This window comes from Nicotiana sylvestris, chromosome 12 (assembly GCF_000393655.2).
Source record: "Nicotiana sylvestris chromosome 12, ASM39365v2, whole genome shotgun sequence".
Classification (NCBI taxonomy): Eukaryota; Viridiplantae; Streptophyta; class Magnoliopsida; order Solanales; family Solanaceae; genus Nicotiana; species Nicotiana sylvestris.
In genome coordinates, this window is record NC_091068.1 from 25,443,161 (window position 1) to 25,468,155 (window position 24,995).

The 24,995-nt window shown below is 39.3% G+C and overlaps 1 protein-coding gene across 1 annotated transcript; it reads left to right on the forward strand.

Moving 5' to 3' along the window:
- The first annotated feature begins 9,377 nt into the window (after nucleotides 1–9,377).
- On the forward strand, nucleotides 9,378–10,952 carry LOC104227053 (putative F-box/LRR-repeat protein 23). The gene is made up of 3 exons (XM_009779185.1): nucleotides 9,378–9,410; nucleotides 10,064–10,413; nucleotides 10,487–10,952. The coding sequence occupies exons 2-3, from the start codon at nucleotides 10,073–10,075 to the stop codon at nucleotides 10,950–10,952; spliced, it is 807 nt and encodes a 268-aa protein (XP_009777487.1). The 5' UTR covers nucleotides 9,378–9,410; nucleotides 10,064–10,072.
- Nucleotides 10,953–24,995: the final 14,043 nt, after the last annotated feature.

Here is a 24,995-nt window from a genome sequence, read left to right on the forward strand (position 1 = left end):
TATACACTGTTATTTTTTTTTTATATTTTTCAAATACTCCAAAGTCAGGCAGCATGCATGTCCCAGACAAATAAATGCGCGGAAACAAATAGGATGCAACAGGATGGTCTTTTCATTTCAGGTCGCTAGTCCTAGACGGACCCAACCCCTGTGTTGAGTCCCCTAAGTCAAACGCAACATGATGCAAATAAGCGTTCCTACTAGGGATCCGGCATGAAGTCAAGTTATTCTAGGTTCGTAACTTGGGTATTTGTTCTAAACCGTGTACCCGAGCGGACAACTCGAGTCGAGGAAGGGGCTACGTACCGGGGACCCGCGAGATCGTCCGGCTTTGTAACTTGTCCGACCTCTTTCTTATTTCAGGTATTGACACTAACAGAATAGGGAGTCTCGACCAGCGAGCTTCTCCCCGGAGGTAAGAAGAGAAGGGTTTCGGCACAGTTTATATACAGTTCAGATAATATCAAAGCGGTAAAAGACAACATTTAGCACGTTATGCAAAAACATGTAATAAAGATCAGATAATAAAGCCAAATATAACAATTATTCTAAGCTCGAATTCTTGAACCCTGAACCAGTGGTTCTGGGTTTAATTCCCCAGCAGAGTCGCCAGAGCTGTCACACCTCCTTTTTGCGTGCCCGGCCCCGAAGGGTTAAGTGCGCGGGTGGAGTTTTTCCAATTTAAGTGACAATATTCGAAATGGGATTATTTATTTAATTCAGAGTCGCCACTTGGGAAAGGTTTGGCTTTTGGTGTCCCAAGTCACCGGTTTATCTTGAATCCCAAATCGAGGAGATTTTCGACTTTTCCAAATGAAGTCTGCGAACCAGAAATTCTAAGTAAGGAATTCTGTTGACCCGAGGGAAGGTGTTAGGCACCCTCGAATCCCGTGGTTCTAGCACGGTCGCTTAAATTGTTATAATGGCTAAATATCTGATTTAAATACATGTTGTGACTTATGTGCTTTTATTAAGTTTAAACCGCTTTTATTATTATCATTTATTTTTATAGAATTGCAACGTCGTGAAAATGCATCTCGAACCACGTCACAATCAATGCACCCGTGATCGTCGACACATTTGGACTTCGTTGAGATTTGGATTTGGGTCACATCAATGTGCACCCGAATTTAAGAATATGATTTAATTAAGCCGCGCCTAAAGAGTCTAACGCGTTATTATTTTGTTGAAGGCCATGAAATTTATTAAATGGCCTATCCTGAATTCTAAATAATTATCATGATTATTTATTGAGGGCCCCGCAATTTTGCATTTTTTATTTGGCGAGGCTCATCTCTATTTTAGAAAGGATATCCTAAAGTGGCTACATTTCTAATGCATTTGTCTCTAAAACTAGAAGAAAAGGTACATGCTAATTCAATTATAGGCTTTTACCTAATCTGGATTCTTGTCAATTTCTGATCACTTATAAAAATGAAAAGACGCCATACCTTACGAAATATTTTGGTTGCACAAAGAAGCTATATGGAGGTGGATGGAATGCAATACTTAATCCGAATATTTTCTCGAATCGAGCTTAACTAGATTTATTTAAACTAGGTTAAGGAAATTGAATGCTAGGCATTGTTACTAATGGGGATTCGAACATGTACCTATATGTTGCCTAACGGTTTTGATAAATGGAAAGAAAATAACACAGAACATTATTGTGTAGGTGGAAATATTCTATCCTATACATGTCATTATTTGATGGGAAACCAGTCGAAAGTTCTATGCCAATTATCCACACCTTCTATATATTATACTATTACATCTTGTACTGGCAAACAAATATGAACTAAGATGCAAGAGGCTAAACTTGATTAAGTATTATCTAACTAATCTTTCATTACTGAATCACGCTAATCAATTTATACAACAGAAATCAGTATACCACAAACATTACGAAACAGACATCTAAATCTTCTTCAAGAACTCCTTTCATTTCATGCTTTTGAATTGTTACAGTTAACACCAAAATTGGATCTGAAATGTGTACCTGGAGAACACTGAATACTGAAATGCAAAGAAGAAATGAAGCAGAAAGGTCAGCAGCAGCAGGAAACCAAATAGCAGCAGCAACAGCAGGTAACCAAATAGAAGCAAAACCCAGTGCAAGAATGCAACTTAGAACCAATGAAAGATGGTAGAATGTAGCAAATTCCCAGCAATATGGAATCAGATTTTAACCAGAATGGGTCCAGAACTGGACTGACACTTCACACAGCCAATAATCTCAAACAAGACTCAGGATAAGTCAATATGGAACAGGCACATCCAGACCAGTTGAGAATCAGGACAAAAGATGAGAAAAATGCAATTCCCCTTTTTGTGTTAGGCCTCTCTTTGTTCTATTTTTGTCCGTGTGTTTTCAGACAACTCTCTTTTCCTGTTTTCTTATCAAATCCCTCTTCTATCAGTGTATTCCCCTCCCTTTATTATCAATCTCTATCTGTGTGTGTGTGTGTGTATCAAAATCTTTGTATCTATCAATCTCCCTCTCTCTGTGTATTACTCTAATATCAGATGGTATCCCTTTTCCTCCCCTCTTCTTCTATCAGCCCCCTTCTAATTCTGTATATGTCTATCTCTAATCCCTCTGTCTATCTCTAATATCAGATGGTATCCCTTTTCCTCCCCTCTTCTTCTATCAGCCCCCTTCTAATTCTGTATATGTCTATCTCTAATCCCTCTGTATATCTCTGTATATTTCCCCTAGGTCCTCCTCCTTTTATAGGCCTCAACACTATCTCTTTTAACAGCCTGTTTTCAGAATATCCCAGTACCCCTCCCATGTGCCTTCCATTTTCAATTCCAACTTTAGCTAATTAAATACTAAACCCAATCAACATTCCCTGGCAGATTTAACTTTTACAAGGTTTAAATACTTCTTTAAACTAAAGCAAAGTATGGGCATAGGATGTATCTGACAGCATATGCTGTCAAACCATTTTTAAAATCAAAAGCCTTTTTATGCAGGAAAACAGGCTGTGCACAATGCACATGCTGTGCACAAGTGCACATGCCATCAACTCAGATTTCAGTTACAGACCAAGCCTTAGGTTTCTGAGATCATATTAACGACTATAAGTAACAGGACTTGGTTCTTAATTGATTCAGGCAAATGTTCAACAGAAGCAAATCGATTTGTTATTGTTCGGACAGTTGAAACTAATTGACGACACATGTCGACTCGACTATATTAGCATTAACATACACAATCGTAGCCAAAAATCAGACATTTAAACAGTATCGATACATGGTTCGAATTATACTGACTAAGCAGAAATACACTCGAGGAGTCAACTAGTCAGTCCAAACTCGAAAATCAGCTACTTGCACAAACAAATACATAATGCCTTATCAGAATAGGAGGGGGATTTAGACAAACAAACAGAGGTTCAGGCAAAGTGGTTGAAGCACAGTTGATAGAGGTCAAGGACATAAACAGAAAACGAACAGACCCTTACAACAATCAAACGAACCAAAACAACTAAGAAAAGAAAGAAAACTCACCTTAAACCGCAAAAGATCAAAACCTTAACTCGGACTTGGTCAGGCCTTTCTTAAGGCTGAACGGACTTTAAACGAAGTGTTTCTCAGACGAGAAACACTTTGATTAAAGTCCATTAGACCTTAATCTCTTCGGTTGAACCAGTGACGGAGGAACACAAAATTTCCAAAACTCAAGATCTGGGATTCATGCCTCCCTGATCAGATTCGGACCAAACCAAGTATGGTTTGGTCACAAGGGGGTCTGGGGAGTGTCTGGTATGAAACTGGGGTTAAACTGAGTAGATCGAGTTTTGACTCGAATCTTCAAATGAAGATTCGAGAAGGTGGGGAGGGATTCGAACTACATGGTTGATAGATTTGGGTTCAGGATGGCAAGGGCGTTCTAGGGTGTTAAGGGGAAGGTCACCGGCGTTCATGTCGCCGGTTTTCATGGCGAAAGTACGCAGGGGCGGCTAGGGTTTTAGGGCTGTTTGTTTGGAGACGAAGGCTGGGGTTCAGATAGGGGGGCAGGGTAAGATTATGGTCTTATATAGTTAATGGGTGGATTGATCTCGACCGTTAGATCAATCTAGATCTACGGTCTGGATCTGATAGCTTAAGTGGAACGGTGTCGTTTCAAGGGTAAAGGGTTGGGGTCGGTCCGGGTGAGACGGGTCGGGTTTATTGGTGGGTTATGGGGAATTGATCTTGGCCGTTGATCAATTTGAGATCAACGGCCCAGATCAACCTGTACCAAAACGACGTCGTTTGGATTCTCTGGGCATCAGGTGGTCTGGACCGGGCAGGCCTGGGTTTTGGGCTGTTCGTTTGGGCCAATTTTGTTAAAATTGGCCCAAGTCCGGAAGGGAAAGGGTCCCTTTTTTATATTTTTTTTTTATTTCCTTTTGTTCTTATTTATTTTAAAACAAAACTAAGCCAAAAAATCAAATTAAAATTAAATACACACTCAATACAATTATTTGCACACACACTAAAATATTTCAAAACAGGTAAAGTCAGACAAAATAAAATCACGGACGAAGATGCCTATTCATGATTTTCTATCTAACGACCGGATTACGGTTCGAATTATGCAGGACACATATTTTTGAATTTTGTTTTAATAAAGTAAATAAATAAAAATGGGCCGAAGTCACAAATAAATCAACAAGGTGTCGCATAGAAATCCAAAAATTGTACAGCAGGGCCAATTATTATTTCTTTATTTCTTTTTGGAGCGATTGTCGTGCGAAACAAAAATCACGTGCTCACAGTCCGAATTCGAAGAGAAGAAATAGAAATATTTTGTATATTAATTCAAAACAGAAACATTGCCTCCTTCATGCATTTTTGTCGAAATTTGAAGGCCAACAAAAATTGGACAACAAATTTAAAAGCAAAAATATTCCCCAAAGCCTTAAAACCTTTCTGCCTCTCCACCTTCGTGCATGTGTATGAGATTGTTGATTTTGGCCAAAGAATTAGAAATTGATGTGATTTTGGGGATTTTTGGTTTAATCCTTTTTGGGTTTTTGTGGAAAAGAGGGGTTTTGGACCAGGCGCTAGGGAGAGAGGGTGGTGCGGCGGTGGTGGCTGACTTTAGGGGTGGGGCACTGGTCTTCTTCTCTAGGGTCTGTATGTTAGGGTGTATATGCTGAAGGGTCTAGGTTAAAGGATGTGGTAATGGGCTAAAGTTATTTGGGCTAAGGGTAATTGGGTTGGTTCAAAATTGCTTAAGAAAATTAAAAAATGAGACTAATTTTGGGGTTGTTCAAACTCTTTTAGCTAAAATCTCAAATCTTCTTCTAAAAAGTAGAATGTATTTATAAAATATAGAAATCACTCTTAATTAAAATAAACTACTAAAATAAAACTAAATACTAAAAGTGAAACTATTTTTCTATATTTTTTAATTTTATGAAAGGTAGATAAACTAAAAGTAACTAAATAAAATATCAATTAGCTAAATAAGAAAAAATATTTTTGTAATTTTTATTTTTGTGATAAAATAAAGTAAAAAGGTCGAAACTAGTTAAAATAGCGATATTAGTACTAAACTAAATATTTAATCACTAAAATGTATAAAATCTCGAGGAGGGTCAAAAATTACATGTCTACAAACACGGACATAAACAAGATATGTCCACTATACAGCGCCATAGAATCGATCAGGTCACAATTCTCACAGTGCACGCCCGTCACTTGGCATATGCATCACCTCAACACCAATCATACAACACATATTAGGGAGTTTCGAACCCTCAGAACCAAGTTTAGAAGTATTACTTACCTCAATCTGAGCAAAAACTCTACTCCATCACGCCTTTGCCTCACAAATCGGTCCCTAAATGACCTGAATCTAGCCACAAGCAATACAATACAATCAATACGGGCTAAAGTAATCAATTCTACAAGAAATTACGAAGTTATAACTCAAAAAACTAAAATCGGCTCCAACCTGGCCCCCAGGCCCACGTCTCGAAATCCAACAAAAGTCACAAAATCCGAAAAACCATTCAATCATGAGTCTAATCATACCAAATTTATCCAAATCCGATACCAAATTATCATCAAATCCTCAAATCAAACTCTCTAAATCCCTAGCCTCACACCCTCAAATTACACCTCAAAAACACACAAACTAGGTGGGAAATTCAATGGGAAAACATAATTATTGAGGAAATTTAACCACAAGTGACTTACCTCAAGAATCCCTTCGAAATCCCCCTCAAAAATCTCCAAAATCTGAGCTCAAAATGTTAGAAATGGAGGAAATCTTAAAACCCTCGATAATATATGTCCTACCCAGGCTTTCCGTACCTGCGACAACTTAGCCGCTTCTGCGGCCTCGCGGGAGCGACAAAATGCTGGCTTCTGTGATTTCCTCTGTATATATGGACCTAACTTGCACTCTTGCGGACACGCTCTCGTGGACAACCATCTACTTCTGCGGAGCCCAGCTCCACTACCCTTCTCCGCTTTTGTGGTCCTCACCCCGCATCTGCGATCACGCAGGTGCGGGAAAACCTTGGCACCTACGACCATCTACTCCCCTCTCCTCAGACTCCGCATCTGCGGAACTTATCACGCACCTACGAGCTCACATCTGCGGCTCCCACTCCGCAGGTGCGATTACACCAGCAACACTCAAACTCCAGCAATCCTTCAACTTCAAATCTTGATCCGTTAACCGCCCGAAACTCACCCGAGGCTCCCGGGACCTCAACCAAGCATAACATCAAGCCCCAAAACATTATACAAACTTAGTTGAACCCTCAAATCACCTCAAAAAACATCAAAAATACAAATCGCACATAGATTCAAGCCTAATGAACTTTGAAACTTCCAACTTCTACAAACGACGCCGAAACCTATCAAAACACGTCCGAATGACCCCAAATTTTGCACACAAGTCACAAATGACACCACATACCTACTCCAACTTTTGGAATCCCAACCCGACCCCAATATCAAAGTTCACTCCTGATCAAACTTTCCAAAAATCCAACTTTCGCCATTTCAAAATTCGACTACAGACCTCCAAATCACAATCCAGATACGCTCCTAAGTCCAAAATCATCCAACAGAGCTAACGAAACCATCCAAACTTCATTCCAGAATCGTTTACACATAAGTCAATAGCCGGTCAACTTTTCCAACTTAAGCTCTCAATTACGAGACTAAGTGGGCGTTTGGACATAACAACAACAACAACAACAACAACGACCCAGTAAAATCCCACAAGTGGTGTCTGGGGAGGGTAGTATGTACGCAGACCTTACCCCTACCCCAAAGGAGTAGAGAGGCTGTTTCCGGAAGACCCTCGGCTTAAGATAATAAGAAAAATAAAAAGGAGAGAATATTAGTTTCACCACAAAGATCATAGGAAAAATAAGAACATAAAATGCAGAAGGAAAAATGCAAAACAAAAATGATGGCTAGTAAATAGGTCCTGCACCGAAAAGAGAAAATAGTAAGACACTGCAACGCCCCTAGCTATTTCAAACTAAAACCCTACCAGACTAGGCTCACAACAGTACAAGGTAACGCAAGACTCAGCTACTTCCTAGCCTACAACCGTAATACTCGACCTCCATAACTTCCTATCAAGTGTCATGTCCTCGGAAATCTGAAGCCTCGCCATATCCTGCCTGGCGTTTGGACATAAGAATTATAAAATTTCAAAACAAGGTGAAAAATTTATTTAAATAAAAATGGTATTTGAAATTTAGAGTTGTGTTTGAACATGAATATAATTTTGGGTTATTTTTTTATGTTTTGTGAGTGATTTGAGTGAAAATTTTGAAAAACAGCTTTTTGGAGTTTTTAAAATTTTTGAAAATTTCCAAAATGCATCTTCAAGTGAAAATTGGAAATTTTATGAACAAACGCTAATTTCGAAAAAAAGTGAAAAAAATGAAAAAAAAGGGAAAAATTTATTATGTCCAAACGGGCTCTAAGTGTTTCAATTCATTCTGAAATCCTACCGGACCCGAACCAACTAACCAGATAAGTCATATAACAACTATAAAACACAAAAAGAGCAGTAAATGAGGGAACGAGGCTACAACACTCAAAACAACCGACCGAGTCGTTACAGAATTAGAATGTATTATTTTACCCAATGAGGACCTTCTATCTAAGCAATAACCTTCACGCTATTTTTCGCCACTTTAAAAATATCATATCATAATATTATATTATATTATAAGTATGAAGACTAAAATGACATTAAAAGTTTGAGACTATTTTATGCTTCAAACAAGCATTATTTTAAGAAACTTCTCGTGCAAAAATATAAATATGCATTCTTCAAAGATAACAAAAGAAAAGTCTAATGCAAATAAAAATAAAATTAAAATAGATATGTTTACTCTTTTTCCTTCACTAGGATTTTTTCCCATTGAATTTTTTTCCTTGTAAGAGTTTAACGAGACACATTATGTATAGACATCCAAGGGGGAGTATTGTGAAATATTATAATTATATTAGTGGATGTTTATAACTCCTAAAGAAGTTACTCCCACTACTCTTCTCCATTATCTCCATAACTCCCATGATCTTCCTCCATGCTTCCATAACCTCCCCCGTGATCTCAAATGTTTAATGCCATGTTTATGGCATTCTTTTGTATACCTCTATATAATTCTATAAATAGGTTTTCGCACCACATTGTACACACTTGGAATACATAGAAAAAATAAGAAAGTTCCCTCTTCTTCTTTACATCTTTTGTCTATTTTATTGTTTCATATTATTACTTTGAGCTTAGTTTCTTAACAAATAAATAGAAATGTGGGAGCCGTTTAGATGGCCATAGTAAATGGAAAATAACTCTTGGACTTCATGCAATGCGTCTTTTTTCACTCATAATTGCTTTCATCTCGCATTGCCTATTGAAAATAACCTTGGAAATGTGCTTCCTTTTAAATCATGAATGAACAATGAACTAAATTCAACAATTCATCTGATTCCATTTCGATATATACCACTCATTTAGACCTCTCAAATTAGGTAAACTTATTTAAATTGCAAGTTAAAATATCAAAATAACCATAAAAATTTTGAACGGCTATTTTACCTTTGTTGTGCGAAAATGTACATATACATTTTTCAAAGATAACAAAAGAAAAAATTTAATGCAAATAAAAAAAAAATCAGCAGAAATAGAAACGTGGGAGTCGTTCACAACATGGCCCCAATAAATGAAATTGGACTTCCAGCATTGCATTCTTTTATACTCATAATTGCCATTGAAATGTATTTCCTTTTCAATTTTCAACATTTATTAGTGCATATTCTTGTATGTCGGGCTTCTCTCATACTTTATTTATTTGTATAAATCATGAGTGGACAACGAACTAAATTCAACAATTCATCATGTTCCATCTCGACTTTTACGCCTCTCAAGTTAGGTATACTTATTTCTTTTGTTGTTACATTTTATTTGAGCTTTGCTAATTCGAGATGGTTGTGCTTGCAATCATTCTCACGGTGTATTAATATTATTTTTCTATAATATAATGATATAAATAGTTGATATCAAAAGAATAAAAGTAAGAATTGAAAATTAGAACAAAAGCTCCTTTTATGCCATTGGCAACTGCTTGACAATTTAGCATTAGAACGAAGAGTGAGTTAGCAGTCAAACAAAGAAAACACAATGAGTATGAGTGTACCAAAAAAGGTACTCCATGCATGGAATATTTTTTTTTAATTTATAATTCCTATTCATGTAAAATATATGTTCTCTTCTATTTTCTCCCATAAGTTTTTTGCTACTACAACAATTTTTCTTTACCGTTATAAGAATTTTTTCATTCTCCTAATTAATTCTTCTTTAATTTATGAGTGATTCTTTACTTTCTAGCAATTTCAATAAGATTGTACTTTGCAACAACAATAATTATCGATTGAGTGGGTTTATAATTCATCAATTTGAGCTTGCATTTTCCCCCTTCAAAATTCGTCTAACTCATTATTTATTCTAATATTTTAAAATATTTGTACTAATTAGTATGCGATACTCGTGAAAACCAAAAGCTCATACTTTTCCCAATTCTCCTAGGAAAAAAAAATGAATACAAAGGGAAAAGGAGACGGTGAAATTATGTCAACGTTGCAAATTCCACCGTGGTTGGAACTGCCGAAAGGTATATGGGCAAACATATTACACAGGCTAGGTGCGGTGGAGATACTGTTGACTGCACAGAAAGTGTGCACTACATGGAGGCGCGTGTGCAAGAACCCGTCCATGTGGCGAGTCATTGACATGTGGAATTATGATGGCCCTTATATCCAGCCTTACCACTTAGAGGAAATGTGTCGCCATGCCATTGTTCGAAGCCAAGGTGAAGTAGTTGACATTAGATTGTCATTCTTCGCCACGAAAGAGTTGCTTTTTTACGTAGCAGAGAGGTAATTTCTAGCTTCCTTAATGTATGCTTCCACTTGCTTTCCATTTATTCATTTTTTTTCTTTTGATCACCAGATCAAGAAAACTTAAAAAACTTAGTATTACGTGGTACTGCTACTCAAAACTACAACGCGAAGGCTTCATTAAAGTAGTTCAAAAGTTGCCATCATTGGAAGAGCTAAGTCTGATAGACGCTACTATCACAGCTAAAGCTTTTGAAGCTCTTGAACGCTCTTGGTCATGGTTTAAGTCGTTAGAATTGAAGAAGATCTCCAGTATTACGAAATCCAGTGATGAAATAAATGAAGAGGCTCTAGCTATTGCTCAAAGCTTGCCTGCCCTGCGCCGCCTTCAGCTCATTAGAAATTATATGACAAATGAAGGCCTTCAAGCTATTCTTGATGGTTGTCCTAATCTTGTATCACTTGACCTGCGGGGATGCTTTTATGTTAGACTCGATAAAGTCTTGAGTAGTAAAATTTCTCGACAGATTAAGGATGTGAAGCTCCCTCATGACTCTATGGAAGGTTTTGAATTTTGATTTGAGCCTTAAGTTTTTTTTTTTTTGGGGGGGGGGGGGGGGGGAGGGCAGTAACAAGTATAACATATGTGATGATCACTTTGGTTTTTGAAAAAGATACAAGGGTTTTCTGGTTATTGGATTGTGAAGCTCTTCTTGCCACTAGAATTTTATCAAGATTATATTTATTAGTTTTATTTTTAGTATATTTATATGACTAGAAATTCAAAGGGGCTAGAGATTTCTCAAGTGACCCGAGTCTCACTCAAACTTGTACACAATATAACTGCTTCTATTAATGTACAAGGAGTCCTCTCCACGACATCTAGTCTACTATACAGGAGTTTGAAAAATATAATGTAACGATTAATTTTTCGGCAAAGGACCAAGTACACTCATGTACTATGAGAAAAAAGTTTAAATATATCCCTTGTTATACTTTCAGTCCAAATATATCCCTGTCGTAATATTATTGAAATATAGCCTTCTTTCGTTAAGTTTGTCCAAGCTAGACATTCAATCCTACGTGTCACTGACATTTGATGAAGTAGATGCCACATGAAATTCCACCTCAGTGCTCCTAACCCATTTTACCCCTCCCTTCTATTTCATTTTTCACCACAAAAATTTCCTTCCACTCCACTACCATTTCTATTATTACCGCCACCATTTGATAATTTACAACCTTAAATTAAGAGTGAAGAGATTCCAAAAATTCCACCACATTTATGTTAGTTGCGTGTTAATATGATTCAAAATCATCGGAACACGGGTCCGGATCCGTTTACCCAAAACGTTGACCAAAGTCAACTTTAATCAATTTTAAAGGCAAATTTTCATATTTTTCTTAAATTTCACATAAAAGCTTTTCGGAAACGCGCCCGGACTGCGCACGCAAATCGAGGAGGAAAAAATAAGGTTTTCAAGGCCTCGGAACCCGGATTCGGATTCTAAAACACAAGATGACCCCTTGGGTCATCACAAAAAGAAAATTAAATTGTGAAAAAAACAAAAAGGGAGGGGTACAATAGGTTAGGGGCATTGAGGTGACATGTCATGTGACATCTACCTTATCAAATGTCAATGCCACGTCGGATTGGATGTCGACCTTGGACAAATTTAACGGAAGAGAAGTATATTTGAATAAATAGTATTACGGGAAGGGTGTATTTGGATCAAAAGTAAGGGTATATTTAAATATTTTTCTCATAGTATAGGGATATATTTGACCCTTTGCCGTTAATTATTTAACTAAATACACGGAAGAAATATGGGCAAACATATATAGCTTGTTTGGCCAAGCTTCTTTTTGGCGAAAAATGCTTTTTTGTGTTTGACCAAGCTTTTGGAAGGAAAAAAAATGCTTTTGAGGAGAAGCAAAAGCAGTTTTGGAGAAGCAAAAAAAATAGCTTCTCTCCAAAAGCACTTTTTTTAGAAGCACTTTTGAGAAAAATATACTTAGAAGCAGTTTTTAAAGCTTGACCAAACACTAATTGCTGCTCAGAAGTGCTTTTCAAACTAATTAGCCAAACACAAACTGCTTCTCACCAAAAGTACTTCTGAGAAAAGTACTTTTCAAAAAAAGCACTTCTCAAAATAAGCTGATTTTTGCAGCTTGGCCAAAGAGATACCGCTGACTGCACATAAAGTGTGCACTACCTGGAGTCGCTGACATATCGAACTTCCGTGACTTCATCGACTGTAACGTGAGTTATGACTTCAAAGAAATGTGTTGCCACGCAGTTGGTCGCAGCCAAGGTGACCTAGTTATCTTCAGCATGGTTTTCTACTCCACAAACAAGTTGCTTGCCTATGTAGCAATGCATAAAGGTAATTTCTGGCTTCTGTAATATGAGTTTTTAGTTTTCACTGTCATTGCGGCGTTGTATAAAAATATGTCTTTTTTCGAGAAATTTTTATAGGAAGAATAGCTGAAACAACTTCCTACACCACTTGGAACTAGACTGGAAAACCATCAACAAGTTATGGGAAGAGTTCCTTAGCGACACTTCTTTTGTATCAGGGGAGGGGAATTATATGAGGATTTGGCTAGAAAAATGGACAGGAGTTCACACGTTGAAGAAAGCTTTTCCAATTATACTCAGAATTGCCAGCCATCCAAATTCATCTATTGCCCAGCATAGAGATGGTAGTTTCTAGGATCTAAAACTAAAGAGGGACTTGTTGTTTACCCGTAAAACGGTATAGTTGAATTTGTTACGTGATTTGTAGACAAGCGAATTGATTTGATCCCACCTTGATAAATAAATTAAATAAAAAGTAAGACTTAGCATTGAAATCCAAAGAAATAGCAAGCCTGGTTCCGGAAGTAAGGCTTCCGAAAACAGCGACAAGAGCAATATTAGACAAAAAATAAAGTTATATTATTCAGCTTGATAGTAAAATGTAGCATAGGTTTTGCCAGAGATTTTGTGTGTTACAATGGTTGTTCAAATCCCTTTTTATAGCTATACCTAGGGAACACGATCCTAGAATCAAACCCCTCTTAAATGACAATAATGGGGGCCATTGATGAATGCGTAACGACAGGCTATGAATGTCAAAAATCTCCTACAACAGTCGCATATTTATTACTAGGAAATATTCCTTATTAAATTCCATCTGATGACAAACATGTGTTTGCCTTCGTTGACTGCGTTCCCTTCGGGATCTACCCGATACCAACCGAAGTCGTTGTCCTCGGTCTTAGTTCCCACTCGCTTCACATTCCGTCCGCCTCCGATTCCACGTGTTTGTAATCATTCGAGCATTTAATATAAACTAATTTTACCCTATACAGATAGTCCCCCTGCTTTCTACTGGCACATCTTTTTATCATTGAGAAGTTGGTGAAGATTCCTTTCTTGGTGAAAAGTTTTCTGAACCCTTCTGAAAAGTTTCCAACGTTTAATAAAATGCACGTCTCCTCACATTCAATACCCTGAACACGTGTTACTCCACGATTTAGCAATTTTTTTGTCGGTTCTCGAGATAATTATGGCCATGGTTTTAGCCGCCTATATCTTTACTTATACACCTCATTCTTCTTCTTTCACTTCTAACAACTTCATAAGTGTTCTTAACTTATTTACACTTAACTCCCTTCTTCTTTTATCTCTCTTTGTTCTTGTTCAAAAAACTTTATCATCTCCTTATCATTATGGCTTCTTCTAAGTTTTTCAAGAACTCTGGTCTTCTCTTCGGTGGGGGCCCAAAGAGGAGCAAAGATAAAGAGGTTGATGTTGATGTCGATCTTCCCATTGTGTGCATCATCATACCTAAACACCTGAACACTGCCAAAAGTCTCGAAGAGAAATTCCCTACTTCAAACCCTCGAACTTGGGTTGTTGGTAAATACCTTTCTTATATTCACCCTTCCAGTATCCCTACTGTGAAGGAATATCATGACTGTCATGCCCTAAATATTATTGCTCCTGACCTGGTGGAGCGGGTGATCTTCACTAAGAAGGGTTTTATGTATGTTTACATGTATCCTTCATTTTGAGTCCGTTTTATTTGAGCGGGGGACTTGACCCCGTAATTTTAAAGTTATGCTACCGGTACCAGGTATGTTTGGCTCAGGTGGGCCCTTTGGTGTGGCGAACGATGGCTTGTCTACAACGGTTGTGCCTTGATGAACCTCTACTCCCCCAAAATCTTCCGTGAGGGAGTGATAAACTTTAGCAAGCATGGCCACCATGCTTTTTTTAATAGCATAGATGATGACAATGACCGTGGATGGATGGAGCGGTTTGTCGTCATTGCTACCAGAGATATCACCCCGGCCACAATTCCATCTTTCCTCGAATCCTGGAATCATTCATATAAGTTCAAAATCTGCCTCTTTCTCCAAAAGAGATTGTCCCATGTCATTGTTAACCCTTTTTGCTTTGTTATTTCAGCTACTCGGTGGACATCACCAAGGATTGAAGGTCTAGACCGATGAGTTTAGAAGATTTTGGATATCACTATGTCAGAGACCCGTCGGTGGAAGGAGTTGGTCCCCAAATACGGGTAAAGGGCCAAGAACCAAGATAAACTGACTTTTCCTTCATTCCATCTTTGTATATAAGAAAACCTGCTAATCATACCTTTTTGTCTAATTCAGGTCTCCCGCGGGGTTCTATTTCCTGCCCTGAGGAGGATGTTTTGGTCGATTCTATAGAGGATGCAAGGTTGTTATAGGAGGCTTTCACCCAGACAGGTGCCCTGGAATATGCTTCCGGTGTAGGTACATCCTGTCGGAGTCCCCGACTAGAGAATAAGGAACTAAAAAGGCGGTATTCTTCCTCGGTCGGGGGTAAAAACAAGAAAGTGAAGAAAGTCATGTCCGAGCTAACCACATCTAGTGTGGTTATTGACGATGATAGGGAAGCCAGTGATAAAGAGGCTTCCCTTCAAAGGAGACAACGATATTCATCAGCTCAACAGAGTGCTCCATCTGGAGAGCTTAGAACCCCAACTGAGGGCGAAGTTCGAGCGCTCTGGAGAACTGGACTTAGTGAAGAATGCTGATTCTCCCTTTTTAGTCCCAGTTGCTGCTTCTGGTCCAATGAGGTTGGATATCGGGCCTTTTTTGCTTTTGGTTGGTGAGCAACCAACAAACAACACTACCTCTGCCGCAACTGCTTCTCAACCTACAATTTCATCAGCTTCATCTCCCTCTACACCAACTGTGATTTCATCACCAACAACTATTACATCTCCCCCACCGGCTGTACACGCCCAAGAGGAGGATATCCCTCCTCCCTAGTGCCCTGGCCATGTGAATTTGGGGCATAACTATTCACCCCTTCTGCAAATCCCCAAGGAAGGAAGAGCATATCTCTCTCGGTCTCAAAAGAGTTCCACTTGTTGTCCAGGCCGGTGGAGCTCGCCAATTACCTGAAGACACTGGCTTCAGAGAAAGATAAGAAGAAAAATACATTCTCTTTCAGGTGAGTCTATGTTAAATAATATCATTCCCAATATGGTATTGTACTTATTCTTTTTACTGCTTGTTTCTATTCATCTATTACAACAGGGTTTCTAACTTTGATATTTGTTTTACAGGCCAACTTTCTTACTTAAGAGGACCTTCAGATATTGATCCTTGACAAAGAAAGACTTATGTCCGAGCGGGATCAGCTGTTGGTATTAGAGGCAAAGGTTGCTGAAGTGGCCGAGCTTGAGGCCCACTAAAACAGAGTGAGCAAGGTGTGATGGCTCACAGCCAAGAAGCCACTCAGCTCCATGCACAATTTCAGGATGCAAAGGTTAAGTGGGCTAAATCTCAAGATGTTGCTCTTGATTCTACCGAGCGCAAGTGTGCCTCCATCAAATGAGCAAATAATTTTGAGGCATCTTTGAACTCAAAAGTTGAAGAGGCTGTTGTCGCCTAGGAGAATCAGGCCCGGATGGAAGATAGGTATAAGAAGATCATGGATCAAAATAAGGTTCACATAACCACAATCCGTGATCTCTATCTTAGCCTTAGTGCCATATTATTCGAGTGGGATGGCCTTCTGACCGAGGTTGATAGGCTTAAAGCAAAACTTCAGCGCTAAGGGGATTCCCTCATTATTGAAAAAAATATTCTATGTACCATATGAGGAGGAAAACCTTGGAATAGGCCAAAACGAGCGTTATTGATATCAACAATGAGATTGCCAAGGCCCTAATGTTGGAGTTAACTACTCGAGAATGCCTTCCGGCTCAGCTCGATGCAACTAACTCTTCTAGTCCAAGTTCTGAGTTTTCGAGAATCGAGGATGATATTGAAGAGAATGATGATAAAGGCCAAGATCCTGCGCCGACGGCAGATCCGCCTACTTATTCTGGGGTCATAGATGCCTCTCTTTCCCCGAGTTCTTGTGGCGATGAAGTTTAGCCTTTTTCTTTTTTTTCTTTTGTTTATTTCTTTTGTACCTTTGTATTCATGCCGCTTGGCATGTTTGATAAATAGAAAGTACCTTTTGTCTAAGTATTGCGCAAAGTTCATTCCTTTTGCATCGAATTAAGTAAGGTTTCGGGTGTGTGTTTTCCGATAGCTTTTGGGTTCCAGGCATAAATTCTTTCGGAGCCAACCCTATTACTATGAGGGTTTCATAAGAGATGGCCCTCTTATATTTATGGTACTCTTAAAGAGGACGTCTCCTGTTCATTTCGGCACTAGCATTTGAAGTTTTTAGATAACTTTTAAATGATAAAATCAATTCATCGTGTGGACAAGAAACAAGATAAAAACAAAAGGACTTTATTTTATTCTTTTTATCTTCAAAAGTACATAAGCATTCATTTGCTGAAAGAAATAAATTGCCAATACATGTGGCTAAGTTTTACAACTTGTTTCTACGGGGCTAACTGTGCAGTCCTCGGTCCCAATGAGACAATATTGTTACCGAGTCTCGCAGACCCGGTTTTTATGGCAATCAAGTTGTCGTATTCTCACACTATTCCCCCCAGTGTTCGAATGTGAATTAGAACACTGGAAGTCTTTCTCTTTTGAGGAAAAATACTTTTGAACTGTTGGATAATCTTTGGTTCGATGGCAAGCTTCGTTTTCCATTAGGAACTTTGCCAACGAGCCAAATATTATCTAACCATCCCCTAATGGCTTGTTGTTTCATTGGCTTGTCATTTAAAGGTCTTAACTTTGTTGACGATGCTCATTTTGTAGTATGCTTTCTGTTGGTGCCTCGTTAAAATCCTTGCCAGAAAAATCCAATTGGAACAAAAACTGGTCGAAGGGAAAAAGAGTGCAGCACATACTTTCAGTATAAGCAGGATCCATCAACAGTAATACCTTTTGAGGTGAGTCACATTCCAGTTGCATTGCAATTTGACTCCATCTTGATTCTTTAGTTCGTATGATCCTTTCCCGATGACAGTTGAAACTCGATAGGGGTCTTCCTACGTCAAACTCGGATATCATGCATTGAGCTCCTAGGTATTCTGAGTCACTTTGCTCAAAACCAAGTCTCCCACTTTAAAATAGCATATATTGACCCTCTAGTTATAGTATATTTCCATCATTTATTTCTGAGCCACCATTCTTATATGCGCCAAGTCTCTGCATTCGTCAAGCAGCTCCAACTTGACCAGCAATGCCTCATTATTTGCTTCTTCATCCATCCGAAAGTACTGCAAGGTCGGTTTTCCTACTTCCACCAGGATCATAGCTTTTACACCGTATACGAGAGAAAAATGTGTCTCCCCCGTGCTCGACTTGGTTGTTATCTAGTATGCCCATAACACTCCCGGTAACTCTTCGGGACACTTGCCTTTGGATAGTTCCAACCTCTTTTTGATGTTTTGAATAATCACCTTATTGGTTGACTCTGCCTGCCCATTTGCGCTCGGATGGTATGGTGAAGATGTGATTCTTTTAATTTTCAGGTCTTCAAAAAACTATGTGATATTTGAGCCTTTGAACTGTGGTCTGTTGTTGCAGGCAATCTACTTCGGTATTCCGAAATGGCAATTATGTTTTCCCACCAGAAATCGACCACTTCGCACTCACTGATCTTTTGGTAGGACCTACCTCTACCCATTTGGTGAAGTAATCAATTAAAATTTTAAAAATCCTTACCTTCCCAGGACCCGGTGGCAGCGGCCCAACTATATCCAACCCCATTTACATGAAGGGCCATGGGGACAATACCAAATGCAGGAGTTATGCTAGTTTGTGCACCAACGGTGCATGGCATTGACATTTGTCGCATTTCTGAGCGAATGCCTTCACGTCTTGTTCTATCCGGGACCAATAGTATCATGCTCCAACTAATTTTAGCACCAATGAATCTGCACCGGAATGATTCCCGCAAATTCCTTCATGAATCTCTTGCATTATGTATTCTGCCTCTGGGGCTCCTAAACATCGGGCCAACGGCCCTTGTAACGACCTTTTATATAATTGTGCCACCCCCAAAGGCTGTAGCGAGCTGCTTTGGTGCGAAGTGCCCGGGATGCCTTCGGGTCTTCAGGCAATTTGCCATGTTAAAGGTAGTCAATGAACTCATTTCTCTAGTCCCAAACTGGGTTGGTTGTATTTACTTCGCAATAACCGTCCACATCCAGTACATAATGCATAAGTTGGATGATAGTACTGGAATTTGATCCATTCATCTCCGTGGACTAACCCAAATAGGCCAATGCATCCGCTTTTACGTTTCCTTCTCTTGGGATATGGGCGATCGACCACTCCATGAACCACGTGACAAAGTTTGAACTTTAATCACATATTATTGCATGCTTTCCTCCTTTGTGTAGAAGATTCAATATACTTTGATTTACTACTAGTTGCGAATCACATTTGATCTCTATGATCTCAGAATCAAGTCCTCGGGCTAACTCGAGTCATGCAATCAGTGCCTCATACTTGGCTTCATTGTCAGTTAAAAGAACAGTTTTTATGGCCTGCCTTAGGGTTTCTCCCAATGTCATGATTAAGACCACCCCGAGCCCGAACCCTTTAACATTGGAAGCTCCGTCTATGAACAAGGTCCAAACTCCTGATGTCGGTTTCGACACCATCACCGCTTCTTTTGCAACCAAAGGCAGTAGCCCGGGACTGAAATAGGCCACAAAGTCGGCCAAACCCTATGACTTTATCGCAGTCCTAGGCTTATATCAATATCAAATTCACTAATTTCAACTGCCCATTTGGCCAATTGATCTGATAACTCAGGTTTTTGAAGAACATTCTGTAGGGAAAAGTTGTCACCATGGTTATCGGGTGATACTAAAAATAAGGCCCAAGCTTTCGAGAGGCGACTACGAGATCTAAGGCTAGTTTTTTGAGGTGCGGATAACGAGTTTTTGCTCCCGAAATTTTTTTCTAAACATAATAAACAGGATATTACGTACCTTCATCCTCCCGGACTAGAATGACACTTACCGCTACCTCAAAAATTGCTAAATATATCAGCAACTATTCGCCTTCCTCCAATTTTGATAGTAGCAGAGTGATTGATAGATACCATTTCAGGTCATTTAAGGCCTGTTGACATTCTGGAATCCATTCGAAGTTGTTCTTCTTCAGAAGTGAGAAGAAGTGATGACATTATTTTGAAGACCGAGAAAAGAACTTGCTTAGAGTGGCCAATCTTCTGGTTAGCCTTTGGACTTCCTTCACACTTGTCAGCTGGTCTGGGATGTCCTCAATGGCTTTGATCTTATCGGGATTTACCCCGATCTCTCTTTGTGGCACCATGAAACCAAAGAACTTACCAGAACTAACTCTAAATGCGCAATTTTTTGGGTTGAGATTCATGTTGTGCTTCCTCATGATATCGAAGGTCTCCTGGAGGTGTTTTAAGTGGTCACATGCATTCAAAAACTTGACCAGCATATCATCTATGTATACTTTCTGTAACGACAGGCCGGTCATTTCGAGAGTTGTAACCCTATTTCTCTATTTACTGCTTATTCCTTACTTAATTATTGTTAAGTGATTTGTCGGGGGTAGTTGGTTCGGGTCCGGAGAGGTTTCAGAATAAATTGAGACATTTAGTTTCAAGGTTAGAAGCTTAAGTTGAATGGTTGACCAGATATTGACTTTTATGTAAATGGATCCGGAATGTAGTTTTAATGGTTCTGTTAGCTTCGTTGGGTGGTTTTAGACTTCGGGGTGTGTTCGGATTTTGATTTGGAGGTCAATAGTTGAATTAGGCTTGAAATGGCGAAAGTTGGAAAATTTGAAGCGTTGGAAATTTAGAAGTTTGACCGAGAGTTGACTTTGTGGTTACCTAGTTCGGATTGGGATTCCAGAAGTTGGAGTAGGTATGCTGTGTCATTTGTAACTTGTGTGCAAAATTTGAGGTCAATCGGACGTGATTTGATAGGTTTCGGCATCGTTTGTAGAAGTTGGAATTCCTTAATTTTAATAGGCTTAAATTGGGGTGCGATATGTGGTTTTAGCGTTGTTTGATTTGATCTGAAGACTTGACTAAGTTTTTATTGTGTTTTAGGACTTGTTGGCATATTTGGTTGAGGTCCCGGGGGTCTTGAGTTGATTTTGAATGGTTAACAGATTAAAAATGAGACTTAGAGCATTGCTGAAGCTGAGAGCCTTCTCGTGTGATCGCACCTGCGAGGGGATTGGCCACAGGTGCGATGCCGCAGGTGCAGTTGGAGAGGCGCAGAAGCGAGGGTAGTCTGATCTGGGGATTTTTGCAGGTGTGAAGGATTTGTCCACACCTACGAGGTCGCAGATGCAGAGAGGTGTCGCAGGTGCACGATTGGGAGAGGAAGCCTGGAGGTGCAGGCGTGAAAGTAAATTTGCAGGTGCGGATGCGCATCTGCACACGAGGTACCGCAGGTACGGAAATGGGTCGGGGTCCTGGTTCGCAGAAAGCGAAGGAAAATTTGCTGAAGTTGGACCGCAAATGCGATCAAGTGGAGCACAGGCGCGAGACCCCTGGACAGAACATTAAATTTGAAGGGTTCGTGATTTTGCCCATTTTGAACTTTGCAAACTCGGTCTAAGGCAATTTTTGAGAGGTTTTCTGAGGGGTTTCTTGAGGTAAGTCACTTGTGGTTAAATTTATTCAATAATTATGTTTCCTCATTGATTTCCCACCTAGATTGTGTGGTTTGAGGTGTAATTTTGGGAGTGGAAGCTAGGGATTTGGAGAGTTTAAATTGAGGATTTCGGTGTCGATTTGGTGTCCGATTTATGGTAAATTTGGCATGGTTAGACTCGTGGCTGAATGGGCTTCCAGATTTTGTAACTTTTATCGTATTTTAAGATATGGGTATGGGGGCCAGCTTTTGAGTCGAATTTTTGACTTTTGATTAATAACTTAATATTTTCTTATAGAATTAATTTCTTTAGCTCGTGTTGATGGTATCAAACTATTTGTGGCTAGATTCGAGGCATTTGGGGGCCGATTCGCGAGGCAAGGGCGTATTGGAGTAGGGATTTGCACGGTTTGAGGTGAGTAACAGTTCTAAATTGTGTTCTGAGGGTATGAAACCCCAAATTACGTGTCATGTGATTGGTGTTTAGGTGACACACATGCTAGGTGACGGGTGTGTGGGCGTGAACCGCAAGAATTGTGACTTGGTCAATTTCAGAGAACAATATAGTTAAAAATCTATTGTTATCCGTATATTTTCCATGTGTTATAGAAATTGAGCTGCAAATCATGTTAGAAATCATGTTTAGGCTATGAGTTGGTACTATAGGGACCCCTAGAGGTCATGTCACATGTTGAATTATTTGCTAAATTGCCATTTTTTACTTAGTCACAGTTTTTACTTGCATATTATATCTTAGTCTCTGTTGTTCTTTATTGATACACTATATCATCGCTATCATGATTATTGAGAGCCCGCGAGACTAAAAAGATTGATGACTGAGTGAGGTCAATGGCCTTATTGCGAGGATATTTGTGGGATTGGGCTGCACGTCGCAGCATGTGTTATTGATTGATGCCGTGATTAGGTTATTATAGTGTTTGGGCTGAAGGAACCCCTCCGGAGTCTGCAGGTACCTACTGAGTGCGAGTGCCGAGCGAGTGGGAGTGCAGGTACCTACTGAGTGCGAGTGCCTTAGCGACTGGAGAATTGAAAGACTGTGAAAAATGAGTGATTGTGAGATTGGAGTGAATGAGAGGACTGAGTGACTATTACTCTGAGAATATTCACTTGATTTCATTACTGTTGTAATTCAGCTGGCACATATCATTATCATGTAGTTACTGCGAGATGCTATATCTTATTTCAATTGAACTTGACATGAATTACATATTTTTGGCTTTAATTGTCGAACTTGAGAGCATGCCTACTTCGATGCACTGTTCTTTCTAAAATTGAACTGCACTGTGAAGCTCGTCACTACTTTCAGTCCAATAATTAGTCTTGTTACTTACTGAGTTAGTTATACTCACGTTACACCCTTCACTTCGTGTGCAAATCTAGGTGTTTCCGGACACGGTGGGTGTTGATTATCAGAGCAGCTTGACCGTTCGGAGATTTTGACGTAGCTGCCTAGCATTCGCAGACCTTGACTCTCTTTCCCTATCTTTCAGCTTTATGTATTTAGTTTTAGTTTTTCATAGACAGTATTTTTAGACTTGTGTTGTATAGACGCTCATATACTCAGTGACACCCTCGTTTTGGGAACTTCTGTATTGAGTTTTGATTTTCTATCTAGTTTATGAGAGATTTAATTATTTAAAATTGTTTTAGTTCAATTTTGTTTATTTTGAAAGTGTTGGAAATGATTTGAAGTGTTGGCTTGCCTAGTACAACGTTAGGTGCCATCACGACAGGCTAAGTTTTGGGCCGTGACACTTTTATTATTTTACCTATTTGTTTATAGAACATCTTGTTCACGAGCCTCTGATAAGTGGATCTGGCATTTTTAAGCCCGAAGGGCATCACATTATAACAATATCTGCCAAAGTTCGTTACGAACAAAGTTTTTCCTGATCCTCCAGGTTTATCTTAATTTGATTGTACCCGGAGTAGGCATCGAGGAAACCCAGTAGCTCGTACCTGGCCGTGGCGTCAATAATTTGATCGATGTTCGGCAATGGGAACTAGTCTTTCGGGCACGCCTTATTCAAGTCCTTATAATCTACGCACATTTGAAATTTATTATTCTTTTTCAGAACTACAACTACATTAGTGTCACGACCCCAACCCCGGTCATGATGGCGTCCAACACACTGCTAGGCAAGTCCGACCATTCAACAACATTATCCCAAATTCTTATTCAGATTATAGATAAATATCACAGAGAATTTACTAAGTCATCACTTTCAAGTGTATAATTAATAATAAAAATCTGCGGAAATTCAACTAAAATACCACACCATAGCCCAATAGAATTCGGTGTCACGAATATGAGCCTCTAATAAAGAATATCTACCTATTACAAGTCTGTCTAGGAAGAATGCAGAATAAAAGATAGAGATAGAGGGGAGAGATCAAGGCTGCGAACGCCATGCAGCTACCTCGATACTCCCGGATACTGCTACTTAGCTAAACAAATCCTCACTCAGCCTGTAGTGTACCTGGAACTGCACGCAAGGTGCAGGGAGTAATGTGAGTACTCCGACCCAGTGAGTAATAAACATAAATAAAGGCTGAGAATAAGAAATCATGGAAAAATACAAAGTAAACTATAACTGGCAGTTTAGAACAACAAATAGTGAAGCAACAAGTCAATTAAATCAGAGTACCAAATACTGAGACAGGTATAACAGATAAAAACAAATGCATGAGTGCAATGCAATGCATATGATGGTACACTCTATGCATGAGTGCAATGCAATGCATATGATGGTACTCTCTAGTACCCACTGCGGCGTGCAACCCGAGCCATCCATTTTATTTATCGTCGACGGCACTCACTGGGGGTGTGTACAGACTCCGGAGGAGCTCCTACATCCCAAGCACAATATCAAGCCATCTCGTGGCATCAAATCTAGGCCCTCGGCCTCATATAAATCTCAGTATAATCACCCAGGCTCTCGGCCTCAATATCAATGTAATCAACCAGGCTCTCGGCCTCAATATCAACGTAATCAACCAGGCTCTCGGCCTCAATATCAATATAACACTGCTGCGGCGCGCAGCCCGATCCATGCTCAGTCCAGAAATCATCATAAGCCCCTTGGGCATTTGTAAAACAGTAGTTCTCAGCCCGAAATATCATTTAGAAATATCATTTAAGTTTTCAAATCTTAGAAAGATGGCTGAGTTTGCAAAACAGTATTTAAAACCTTGGACTGAGGTCAAATGATATGCAAAATATGCGAAAGCAGTGATATCAATCCCTGAAGGATTCAAATAATTGGCAAGAAGCCTACAATTGGAAACATGACTGAGGATATAAATTCTTTAACAAAATAAGTGAGGAAAACCAGTCAAAAATCCCCTAAGGGTTCTACAAGTCGGCACAAGGCCCCAAGCATGACAACAAGCTCAATTCACAATAATAAAGTATACGTCTCAACCAAAAATGTAGTAAAATATCTCTCGGGACGGACCAAGTCACAATCCCCAACGGTGCTCTACCCCACACCCGTTATCTGGCGTGCAAGTCACCTCAATATAGCATTACGATGTGAA